This window comes from Equus asinus, chromosome 9 (genome assembly GCF_041296235.1).
Source record: "Equus asinus isolate D_3611 breed Donkey chromosome 9, EquAss-T2T_v2, whole genome shotgun sequence".
Taxonomy (NCBI): Eukaryota; Metazoa; Chordata; class Mammalia; order Perissodactyla; family Equidae; genus Equus; species Equus asinus.
Genome location: NC_091798.1, coordinates 76,917,300 through 76,929,894, shown reverse-complemented (window position 1 = coordinate 76,929,894; position 12,595 = coordinate 76,917,300). Strand labels below are relative to the sequence as shown.

The 12,595-nt window shown below is 34.6% G+C and overlaps 1 protein-coding gene across 1 annotated transcript in view; it reads left to right on the top strand.

Moving 5' to 3' along the window:
• SLF1 (SMC5-SMC6 complex localization factor 1) overlaps positions 1–12,595 on the top strand; it is a 58,525-nt gene that overhangs the window by 33,414 nt on the left and 12,516 nt on the right. Inside the window, exons 13-15 of the mRNA XM_014867738.3 lie at positions 1,338–1,469; positions 2,050–2,215; positions 10,300–10,447. Of these exons, the coding sequence (XP_014723224.1) occupies positions 1,338–1,469; positions 2,050–2,215; positions 10,300–10,447 (446 nt within the window). The remainder of the gene's footprint in view (positions 1–1,337; positions 1,470–2,049; positions 2,216–10,299; positions 10,448–12,595) is intronic.

Here is a 12,595-nt window from a genome sequence, read left to right as displayed (position 1 = left end):
AACCAAATGGGCATGGAGGATCTTCTAGAACAGATTTGAGTATTAAGTGAATTAATAGCTATTAAGGACCCTCCTAACCTGAGAATTTGGTATTCAAAACGAAGATGAGGAAGGTGAAGACAGAGGTAGAACGTTGCAAGTACATTGTCAATAGTAAAGTGGGAAGAAGGTTATAATAAATATTGTTGCCTAGATTCTCCCTCTCTTAGTCCTAGAGTTCTGAGTAATCTTATGTTCTCTTTGAAAACATACCATAGGAGCTGGCCCAGTAGCATAGTGGTTAAGTTTGTGTGCTCCACTTTGGTGGACTGGGGTTCATGGGTTTGGTTCCCAGGTGTGGACCTACACACTGCTCATCAAGTCATAGTGTGGCGGCGTCCCACATATGAAAATGGATGAAGATTGGCACACATGTTAGCTCAGCAACAATCTTCCTCACCAAAAAAACAAACAAACTATATAACTGTGCTGTCCAACCCAGTGGCCACTAGCCACATGCAACTATATTTAAATGTAATTAAATAATTAAAAATTCAAGGCCTCAGTTGCACAAGCCACATTTCAAGCGTCCAGTAGAACATATCCATCATCACAGAAAGTTCTGTTGGACAGGACTGCTATAGTATATGAGAAGAAAATAAATACCAAATATTTAAAATAGCCCTAGGGGCCAGCCCTCTGGATGGTGGTTAAGTTTGGGGTTCTCCACTTCAGTAGCCCAGGTTCATGGGTTTGGATCCTGAACACAGACCTACACCACTTTTCAGCCATGCTGTGGAAGTGACCCACACACAAAATAGAGGAAGGTTGGCACAGCTGTTAGCTCAGGGCTTATCTTCCTCAAGCAAAAGAGGAGGAAGATTGGCAACAGATGTTAGCTCAGGGCAAATCTTCCTCAGCAAAAAAAAAAGCCCTAAATGACCTTCATTTTACTAAATAATAAAAAGAAAATAAGCTTGAGTAAGAGGAGGATTATGGAGAGTATTATAAATTGAGAGTATCACTGGTCATCTAAATCAAACGGGCTTAATGAGATTCATAATTTTTTTTCTTTATCAGTGAAATAAAGAGTACAAAGAGAGGGCACCAGATGGTTGTTAAACATTACAATCACTGAAAAATAGAGAAATTAGATCTCTATTATTAAAAAGTTGCATATGAGGTATTTGACATAGTTTAATTTTTAAAGAAAAAAATTAATAAAATTGTGCTGAATTTATATTTTGTTGAAGCAAATTTCATTGAAATTCCAATAATACTCTACAAAAAAATACTTTGTCTACAAATTGCTCACTGGATTGCTGGTATGTTATAGAATGTGGGTTCATGTTTTTCAGGTCTTGCCTTTTCAATGAAAGTTTTTGTCATCAAATTTCAGAAAATATTATTGGCTCCAAGGTGCTCCACCTGACACTGCTCAAATTTTTCTTTAATTTAGTTGAAAGTGAAGTACGACATCTGAGTCAAAAGTAAGTTTTAATCACAAAAAAACTGTTTTTCTGTACTTATATTCTTTAAAGTACTATTCTTCTAATCATTTATATATGTATTTCTAAAAACACCTTGTTTTTTAGTTTAAAGTAGATTTATTTTAAAAACATATTTCTAGCTACAGTCCTTCAGTGGCAGCAGAGATTTTTATAACTTCTTTTATGTTTCCTTTGTTCATATTTTTTTTCACTAATTTATACCTTTGGATAGGTAAAAGTGTTTTTATTTTACAGTTTGTGTATTTTTGAATTCTTTAGTAACTGCATGCTTAGAAAGCTGACTAGGTTTTAACACTGAAGCTAATATGCACGTTAAGTTTTGTGTGTGCTCTAAAACTTGCAGTTAGATTACTCTGTGTGCTTCTTGGTGATTATATTGAACTGAGGCTGTTTTTTATATTTTGTCTTTTATCATATATTATGATTTTTACATATTATGACCTTTCTATATTCAGAAATTGCTAGGCTTTTTTTTGTTTTACGACAAAAGATTTTATGCCTAATAACTCTAGTGATTAAATTGGCGTAAAGATAGAGCTCTCATTCATATTTTCATTAGGTTGTATGACTGGTCAGACTCTCAGAGTCTGAAGATAACAGGAAAGGCAGTTCTTCTTGAAATCTTTTGGTCAGGAAGTGAGACCTCTGGGCTTTTGACCAAACCAGTGAATATGCTTTTGGAGTGGACTATATATTCTCACAAGGAAAAATGCAAGTCTAATGATGTAAGTAGGATTAATTTACAAATGAATAATGCTTTGAAAAAAGTATATCTTTGAATTATGCATCTTTTTTCCTTTTATTCTTTGAATTACTTGAAAAAAAATTAATATATACCCAAATATGTCATTATTTTCTATTTAGTTCATCTAGTTTTCAGGTCAAAGGTCCTTGGAGACTGGTTTCTTCCTCATCTCACATTTGGATGCAGTAGCTAGGGGCAGTTATTTGATCACTACTGCTAAGGAATTTGTAGTTATCATTCTAGATTTTTTACTTTTGTACATTTTAATTTTTAAGGAACCTGTGGTTTAAAAAATTGAGTGACTTCATAAATTTTTTTGTGTACTATTAATAAAAAGTTCTACTTGTTTTTGAAACTCTTTTTCTGGATGTTAAGAGTTATTTCCTGAACTATTTCTTCATAAGTGGATTTTGCTTGTTATTAGAAATTTAACACACTGTGATTTCAGTGTATTATCTGTCTGAAGGGTAGTTGGGAAAGTTGAATGCAGAGCATATATGAAGTGCATAGCAACATACTGTGCCACATTTGGGGTGCATAATAAATATTAGTCACCTTTCTCCTTTTCAAAATACTCTGCCTTTGGGACTTTATTGTCTACTTTTTTTGTGTTGCATCGTTAATTTCTGCTCATATTTTTTAATTCTTTCCTTTTTGTCTTCTATCTTTTTGAATGTTTGGATCTTTTTTTCTTTTTAGTCTTTATTTCTAATACATACACTTAATATTAATTGCCTTTTGAGTAAAGAGATTCATTTCACAGGTTTTGATACTTTAGGGTGCTGTTACTGGTTTATTGAAAATGTTTTTTATTGTCAATTATGAATTCCCCTTTGATCCAAGAAGTATTTTAAAAGAGTGTTTTAAGACTTCTAAATGAATGAGATTTTGTTATTGTTGGTGGATTTTATTTGTCTGTGTTTTTGTTGTTAGTTTCTAATATTAGTGAATTATAGTTAAAAAATGAGCCATATATAAATTTCTGCTTTCTGAAATTAACTGAACTTTTCTTTTTCACCCCATAGAAGATTAGAGGCCAAAGTGTGTTTTCTCTGTTGTTTTACATTTTTCTCTATCATTTATTAAGTCAAGCTTAATTGTTTTGATCAACTCTTCTGAATCTACTTTGTAAATTTTTTTAACAGTTTCTGCTTTATATATAATGATGCTGTCTTGTTATTCATGACTGATATATCATCATAACTGCTCGCTAGGTAATATTTTCATGAGGGATAGTAAACATAGTAGTTAGGGTGGAGAACTCTCATGTCAAATGGGCTTAAAGTCTATTCTGTCTTAAGAAAAATTCTTACATAGTTTCTTTTCTAATATCTCCTCCATCAGTTTCTCTCTTCTACTTTTAAGTAAGTTCCAGTTAAACTTATGTTACACCTTCTCTTTGTGTCCTCTTTGTTTTTTACCCTCTCATCTATATTTTCAATTTTTTCTACGCTTGGAACATTCAGAATCGTGTCTTTTCATCCAACTTTTAGTTCATTAGTCTGTTTTCAACTGTGTCTCATATGTTAAATGTGACCATTGCATTTATAATTTCTTGATTTTTTTCTAGTTTTAGACCTTTTTATTTCCAAATTACTATGACATGTTTTTATGGTTTCTAGTTCTCTACAAAGTTTTCAAGGTTTTCTTTTGTCTTTGAACATGGCAATAATATTTATTTTATAGTCTATATCCTATTATCTGATATTTGAAGTATTTGCAGATCTGTTTCTGTTTGTTGTTTCTGCTGTTTCCTTCTCTTGCACCTTGTATAATCTCTTGCGACCTAGTTATTGTTTACTATGTGCCATAAATTGCATTTGAAAAATTATAGAAACAATTTGTCGCCAAGACACAGAATATCTTCTTCTAGAAAGAATTTCTCTTGCCAGGTTCGAAGGTTCCTGGATAGTCTAAGTGAAGTACAGGGCTACAAATACGTATAGTTTTGCTTCTGATTCACTCTTACTCTGAGAGTGAAGGCCTGCAGGGTCTCAGTGTATTGGGTATTAGGCCTTGGGCTATGGCTTTTATGTTCCTTTTCTCCTGGGCTCCAGAAACCACTCTTCGAATGTCAGCTCTTTCTCTAGGGTCAGCAGATGTCCTTAGGGCAAAGTCGGCTAGCTTTGACTGCTTGCTTGGCTTTTACCTTCTCCTAGATCTTGGCTTAGGAATTCCTCATGACTTTCCTGAACATGTTTTACATATTTTATTTAACATTTTTAGTTTTCTTCTTTAAGTGCGTTTATCTGAATTACCTAGGCCTCCATTATCAGGAACAGAAGCCCTTACTGGTTTTTACAAATTGTATTTAGGGATTGTCTGAGGCATGCTTAAAAAAAGAAAATTGTTTTCAGGGCCCTAAATTTTTTAATTGACTTTAAAAAAGTAAGATTGTTTCTGGGTATAGCTAGACTTCTTTGTGATCACGTAATCCTATTATGTGGCAATAACCAGGTGAGTAGCCGCTTCCTTATACACGTGACTGTTTTAAAAAGAAATATGATTATATAAATTGAAAACATTCAACCAAAATAGAACTATGTACACTTCATTGCTCTAATTTCCCATGTAAGTAAAGTGATGCTCAAGGTGCTGCAACAAAGGCTTTTACCTTATGTGGAGCAAGAAATGCCTGATATCTGAGTTAGAGTTTGAAAAGGGAGAGACACATGAGATCTAACTGCGATTATTCGTTGGCTACTGGAGTGCTCCATTTTCAGAAGGTTAGTCTATGTTTTATAAACTATAGGAAAACCTTTGCTTGTGTGGGTCGTGAAAAGCTACAGGCTGCTCTGAAAGAAATGGGCTTGCCTCAGCACTCAATTGTCCTGATACAAAAATGTGGACAAGAAGCCATTGTCAGTACAGAATATGAAGAGAGAGAATGGTTTCCCTATAGGCAAAGATGTCAGACAAGGGTGCATTTTATCCCCCTATCTGTTTAATCTGTACATAGAACATATCAGTCAAAAAACTGGGCTAGACTCAGATAAAGCAGGAGTGAAAATTGGTGGAAGAAGTATCAACAATCTAAGATACGCAGACGACACCATCTTACTGGCAAGAAGCAGCAATGATTGCAATGACTTCTGCTGAAAGTGAAAGAAGAAAGTGCCAAAGCAGGACTGTATTTGAATATCAAGAAGACAAAAGTCAACCACAGAACTACACAGCTTTAACATGGACAATGAAGACATTGAAATTGTTAAAGATTTTGTCTACCTTGGTTTAGTCATCAGTTTAAATGGTGACTGCAGCCAAAAAATCAAGAGAAGACTGAGACTCTGAAGGGCAGCAATGAAAGAATTAGTAAAGATCATCAAGTGTAAATAAGTGTCATTAGAGAGTAAGGCCAAGATTATCCACACCCTCATAATCTCATTACTATGTACGGTGCAAAAGCTGGACAGTAAAGAAGGCTGACAGGAAAAAAATTGATTCATTAGAAATATGGTGTTGAAGGAGATCTCTACGGATACCCTGGACTGCCACAAAGATGAACAAGGGGCCCCAGAGCAAATTAAGCCTGAACTATTGCTGGAGGCAAAAATGATAAAACTGAGGCTGCCCTACTTTGGGTACATCCTGAGAAGGCAGGATTCTTTGGAAAAGACAGTAATGCTGGGAAAAGTAGAAGGCAGCAGGAAAAGAGGAAGAGCAAATATGAGATGGATTGACCCCATAAAGGAAGCCATAGACCTGAGTCTACGGGAGCTGAGTAGGGCTGTTGAGGACAGCACATTATAGACATCACTCATTCATAGGGTCACCAGGAGTCAAACCCGATATGATGGCATGTAACAGCAACACTTCATTGCCAGTTAAGGATAATACTTCTAAGCTAAAATTGAAAACATCCTTATTAATTACTATTTGCATTTTCAGGTACGTTTTTAGACAATAGAGTCATTAAGGATAGAAAATATTTCCTCATTATGAAACATTTCTTTTTTATCCATTTTATTTTATAAATGAAATTGCTCATTTATAATTGAAAACAGTTATAAAACTGACGTTTTCATAATGTTACTAAATTACCAAAGGACTACCACAGATAAGAATTTACTCAGGAAATACTGATGTAAATAGTAACAGATTTATACATATTTAACTTGAAGATTTTTGTTCAGATTTATAAATAAATTCAAGATACTTGTGAAGCAATCTGGAATAAATTGCAGCATCAGTTGTAATATGAGAACTGGTTTTAAACTTTGCAAATTAATATTTTATTTAACATTTGAATTGGTAAAATTCATATAAACTGTTTTTTTATTGTGTTACCTTATCTGTTAGAATTCATTCTTGTACTTAATTAAATCTTTTTGGCAGTTTCCAATTTCAAGAATTCCATGCATGTTCACAGACATCATTTTCTGTACTGTAAAACATTTGTTTCTTGATTTGCTGAGTTGAAGCATTCAATTTAAGTCATTAGCTAAACAGAAGTCCTCAGTTTATGCTAATATTGTTTTGTCATAATGTCAATCAGCAAGTGTTGCAGAGTGACACAATGGCAGTGAATTGCATTGTCATTAATCTGAGAAAGCTTTGGGCTTTCCTTGGCAAAGAGCAGAGGTGGGCTGTGTCAAGGTTATGGAGGAGGTGTAAATTTTACAGTAAGCTTGGTGATTAGTCCTACTTTTCTATTTGATGTCCTTAAGTGCTGTTTAACAATAACCCTACAATTATAGGTAGAAATGGAAGCTAGTCTGTGTTTAAAGATAAGAAAATTGAGGCTAAAGAGTTTAAGTAACTTATTCAAGGTGTCACAGCTTGTTAGGGCCAAAGGCTTGACTAGAGGCCAAGTCGCTAGTGCAACAAGATTCCTCTTGTTTCAAACGCCAGTGTTTAAAATAGGAAGAGGCACAACATGTGCATTGTGTTTGCATCTTTTTGACAGAGGTACTAGAGGAGCAGTTTGTCATCTATTGTAGTGGGATATTGAGGAAAGCCCTAACCTGGGAGTCAGAAGGCCAAGATTTTGGTTTGTTCTATATTATATACTAGTCAATTTTTGGAAAATTGCCAAGTTTATAAATGAGATTACTTGTACTGGCAGATAATAAAGAACTATATTGACAGAATGTCTGATGATAGACTAACATATTAGAAAGGAGTTCTAAGGTAAATATATGTCATATGTGCAAATCATGTCTATCTTTCATTTCTTTGTTAATTCTTAGGGTATTCATGTTCTGTTATTTCAGCTTTAGCAAACATTTCGGTATTCCAGAAAGCTTTTCTCCTTTGATGGTTTATTTGCCATTTTCTCACTAAGCGGCTTCTAAAGCATATATATCCACAATGCTAGAAATACAGTCATGCATTGCTTAACGACAGAGATATGTTCTGAGAAATGCATCATTAGGCAATTTTGTTGTTGTGTAAACATCATAGAGTGTACTTACACAATCCTAGATGGTAAAGCCTACTACCCCCCTAGGCTATGTGGTACTAATCTTGTGGGACCACTGTTGTATATGCAATCTGTCACTGACTGAAACATTGTTCTGCAGCACATGATTGTAGCACTGTTTATACACCAAGTTGCAGTGAGTACAATCCATTGCACAACATCTTGGCCCTGTTGTTAGAGTGAGTGTCATAGGTAAGAATATACTATAAAAGGATTCAAGAACCTGATTTGAACGTGTCTTTTTATATAAAAATTTTCTGTGATGGATATGTTACCACATACGTGGTGTGTATGTTTAGCTAAAGACACACAGATAAGAATAATATTGGCAGGATCTTTCTTGTCATAGTACAGGAGCTAGTCATTCCTTGCAAGCACTACAAGGCCAACCTGTCTCTTAACTGTTTAATAACAGTAATATCAAAGTAAATTGAATATTAAGCAATCAGGTGTGTGTGTTATATATATTTGTGTAAGGAAAGAGAGAAAGTCCCAACTGGTCGACTTTATGTTATTTTTAACTGATGGAGTGCTGGATTGTGGTTTTATATGAGGCTTAGCTCTGTAGGCTGACCTCCTTCTTCTCTGCCCAGAGCCTTAGAATCAGGGATCTGAAGTGATCCTGACTTACTGCACTCTTATGATGGGGGAATACTTTGAGAAATCAAAATTTACCAGTGCCTTCCTTCCTTCCTGAGTAGTGTCATTGCTGATATTCTGGTATACATTTTGTTGGAAGGAACATTTTGTGGCATGGATCTTGACACAATCAGTTTGCTAGTTTAAATAGAGATTTTCACTGTCCTATTTTATGTTCTCTTGATAACTTGAACCATGAGAAGTAAAACTTGCTCAGAGTGATCATCCATATGTTGGCTTTACAAAGAATGGAGTTGGCTTCCTGCAAAGTTCTTTGAAGACTGGCTAAGACTCAGTGCTTAAGGAGTCAGTTCTTGTTAGCTGCAAGGCTTGGACCCTACTATCATCCCAGAGAAATGTTAGTACTTTCCCAGCCTGCTGATTTGGCCAGTCCTACTGGTCGCTTCCCCGTCTCACAATTGCAACTGCACTTAAACCCAGCCTTCTAATCAAGGCAGGAGAGGGGTGGTGCTGAGGCCCACTCATGAATCCTGACCTGGCCATCAGGCTGTAGTCAAGCTTCTATATCATGGCCCCTGATCATATCAGAGGAAGGGGTGCTTCCCTAATCATGCAGCTTAAAATCCCCTCAGCCCCATTCTTCAGAGTCTCTCTCCCTGATTCTAGTGTCCAGCTCTGCCAGAATACAGTGTGCTGCCCCACAGTGGGATCGGGCAACAGGGGACCTGCACACTTGCTAAGGGTCCTGACTCTATGGGTTTTCCCTCAATAAACACTTTCGGCAGGCCTGATAATATATATACTGCTTGACCATTTGCCCTTGTTTGCACAACAAACCAGAAATAGAAGTTCAGTTTTGAAATCGTTTAACTAATAGCTCCTTATGATAAGGAATGATGCCCTAATGAAATACTGTATATACTATAAGAATCTTGTCTGCTGAGGGTGGGAGAAATAAATCCAGTAGTCACCGAGGGCTCAAAGTACTAGAGATTTCTCCATCACTAACCACATATTAGGTATAGTGCGGTGGCAGAACTTACCAGTAATAATCTATTTGGATACCATAACATTTATTAAACCTTTTCACATGCCTTCTACCCAACTGTTAATTTAGTGATTTTTTTCACATGTTTAACATGCCTAGACAAATACCCCAAATAAAGGAATTTCAACTAGTTTTAATGTCATTGTGAAAAAGTGTTTATATGTAAATCAGAGTTGTTTAAAAAATATTATTTTCACACCTCTTCATCTTCGTACTTTATGGATTAGAAAGATATTTTTAAACACTAGGGTAGTACATACTTATTCTAAGGTTTGTATCACTTGCTATATTTTTTATAGGAATTTAAAAATGCTTATTATAGAAGTGATAATGTAAAACAATATTTATACTTTTAAAACTGTGATCTCTATATATCTCTAAGTGAAGTAATGGTATTTGATATAATTTCATAATTAAAATTTGAATCAATTTATTTCTTTTACAACATAGGACAATCTTGTTTGCTAAAGCTTTTATTCATTGTGTTTTTCAAGTCTTCTTCTGGAAAATGCCATTTAGAGAAATGTAAAGATTAATTTTATAAATAAACAGTGGGTAGGAGTGGCTAAATCTATCTTTTTTATAGTCATATATTCCTGTTAACAGAAATCCACAGAAGCCAGGTACTTCCTTGTTGTTTTATTGGGATTTTTGCCTGACAAAAGCACTTGACACCATTGGATAATAAAGTTATTTTAAAATTTTGTTTTAAGCTATCCATATATAAGTCCTGGAAAATTTGTTTTACTAACTATTTTGTCATATAGATATAGATGTAGATACAGATTTGGGGGAGGAAGAAAGAGGGAAGGAAGTGGAGGGAGAGAATGGAGAGAAGGAGTTAGTTTGCTAGGATTCTTAATATCGTTTAGCATTAGCATACCCTGTATTTTTAAATAGCTAAGTTTTTCCTCAACAAGTATTCAAAATAAACACTGATAGATATCATGTATTTTAATATATTTTAGTAATATTTTTCCCATCTCAATATTAGGTCTTCAAACATGAACTAGCTTACTTATTGACTGGAATTCTTGGAGCAGCTGTAGATTATTGGATCTTCCTTGGTCTTAAGATGGGGAGAAATGTGATGCGACACATGTCTGATGACTTAGGAAGTTATGTTTCCCTTTCGTGTGATGGTAAGTGTGTCTATGTTATATTTTTCTTAGACCCGTTGTGGGAATTAGTTTTGAGTTTCCTTTAGGCAGTCTGTAATTTTTAACATATGTTCATATGAAGCTTTTCTTAAAATACTCATTTTTATATATACATGTACACACATTTACATATATATGTATATGTGTATATATATAAGCACACACACATATATAGACAATATAAGGAAGAAGGTAAAAATTACCCATAAGGAATGCCTCCATACAGATAACCACTGTCAAGTTTTTAATATATTTCTTTCTAGTATTTCTTTTTTTTTTTTTTTGTGGAAGATTAGCCCTGAGCTAACTAACATCTGCTGCCAATCCTCCTCTTTTTGCTGAGGAAGACTGGCCCTGAGTTAACATCCGTTCCCGTCTTCCTCCACTTTATATGTGGGATGCCTACCACAGCATGGCTTGATGAGCAGTGCCATGTCCGCACTGGGGATCTGCACTGGTGAACCCCGTGCTGCCCAAGCGGAATGTGTGCACTTAACTGCTGTGCCACTGGGCCAGCCCCTCTTTCTAGTATTTCTAAGCATTTGTATATAGTTGAGCTCATATTATATATGTAATTTTGTATTTATTTTCCTCTAAGTATTGCATGACCCTTCCCACACACACATCACTTATTTATTTATTATTTTAATGGTTTCATAGAAACTGAATATTAGTGTATAGTATAGAAAATAGTACTTAGAAATAAATTATTATATTTATATATAATTTTATTACTGTTTTTCTTAATCTTACAACTAAAAATTAAAGTCCTATGCAAGTAAACGTTTAACTAGACAAATTAAAAATCAGTGTATTTTCTTTTCATTGGAGAGAGAGGTTTGCTTTTTTATGTATGATGTTTTAGAATCTCACATGGTAAGAACTATTTTCAGTACCTTTAATACTTCTGATCATTCAAGCTGAATAGAAAGCCTTATATATATCTCTGATCTGTGCCATATGAACAGTTCCCAGTTCTCTTCCTGCATGAATACTTAATAGTATTAAAAAATGAAATTCATTGAATCAGAATACTTACTATGTTATAAAGCAACTTGCAGTAAATGGTTAAAACATTTTCCCCATGTACCTGTTGCTGTATAATTTTTCTTATTATAAGATAAAAAGCTGCTACTATTTTCCATTGAGTCTGTGATCTAACAATTGAGCATGGATGAAGCAAATAGAAGTAATTTATATGTATAATTTTCTTACTCTTCCTCCTCCCCCCATTGTCTACTTTAAAAGTTTTCTCTAAAATAAGTGGGGGGAGGAGTATTATTTAAGCAACATGCTGACAGAGCTTATTTCACGTGCTCGCTTTATGAAAGGTTCTACCTAACTCTTTTGGTTCTCCAGAGTGAGGGGGGCTTCCGTAAGACCTTATGTACATGCCTTAACTTCAAAGCCAGTTTAGGGAACTATGAACCTTTTTCTTTCTTTCTTTCTTTCTTTCTTTCTTTCTGTAATCCTAAATTCCTAAAATAAACATATTTTAAACCGGATGAGCTTTTTGTGGCCCTCAAAGGTAAAAGATGTCTTTATATATTTAAAAATATTTTAGACTGCCAAATAACTATTCTGTTTTGTTACACATGTCTTTCAGTGCGTCTTGGTTTTATATGAAAGAAAAAGTTCTTGACTATGCTGTCAATCACTTTAATACTTTGAAGAGAGATTCTAGAATAGGAATCCAGCTTATAACTGGGTTCAGGATTTATTCAATGATGCCCTCTGCAAAGAGAGGTCTCTTTTTATACTAGTGAAGTTAGAAGATTTTTATCTAAAGCATTTTATCTCCCTTCTTTTTTTCTCTTTCTTTTCATTGAGCTGAGGGGTGATTACCGTTCCTTTTGTGGAGTAGCTGTCCTTTGTTGTATGACTTTTTAACATTTCTTAGCTCAGATTCAATCTTCCTTCAGAACTCTTTCTTATCATTTCTTTCTCACCATCCCTACTAGGTAGGTTTTTTTTTTTATTTTTCCTTTTAGAAACAGCAGAATTCTGGCATTATTTGCCAGCATGAGAACTAAACATTCAGCTAAAAGGATTCCCTGTTTTCGTTCCATAAAGAAAGCTCTTTGAGTTTGGGGACCTAGGACAGGATTAGCAGTGGCTTTAGAGACTATC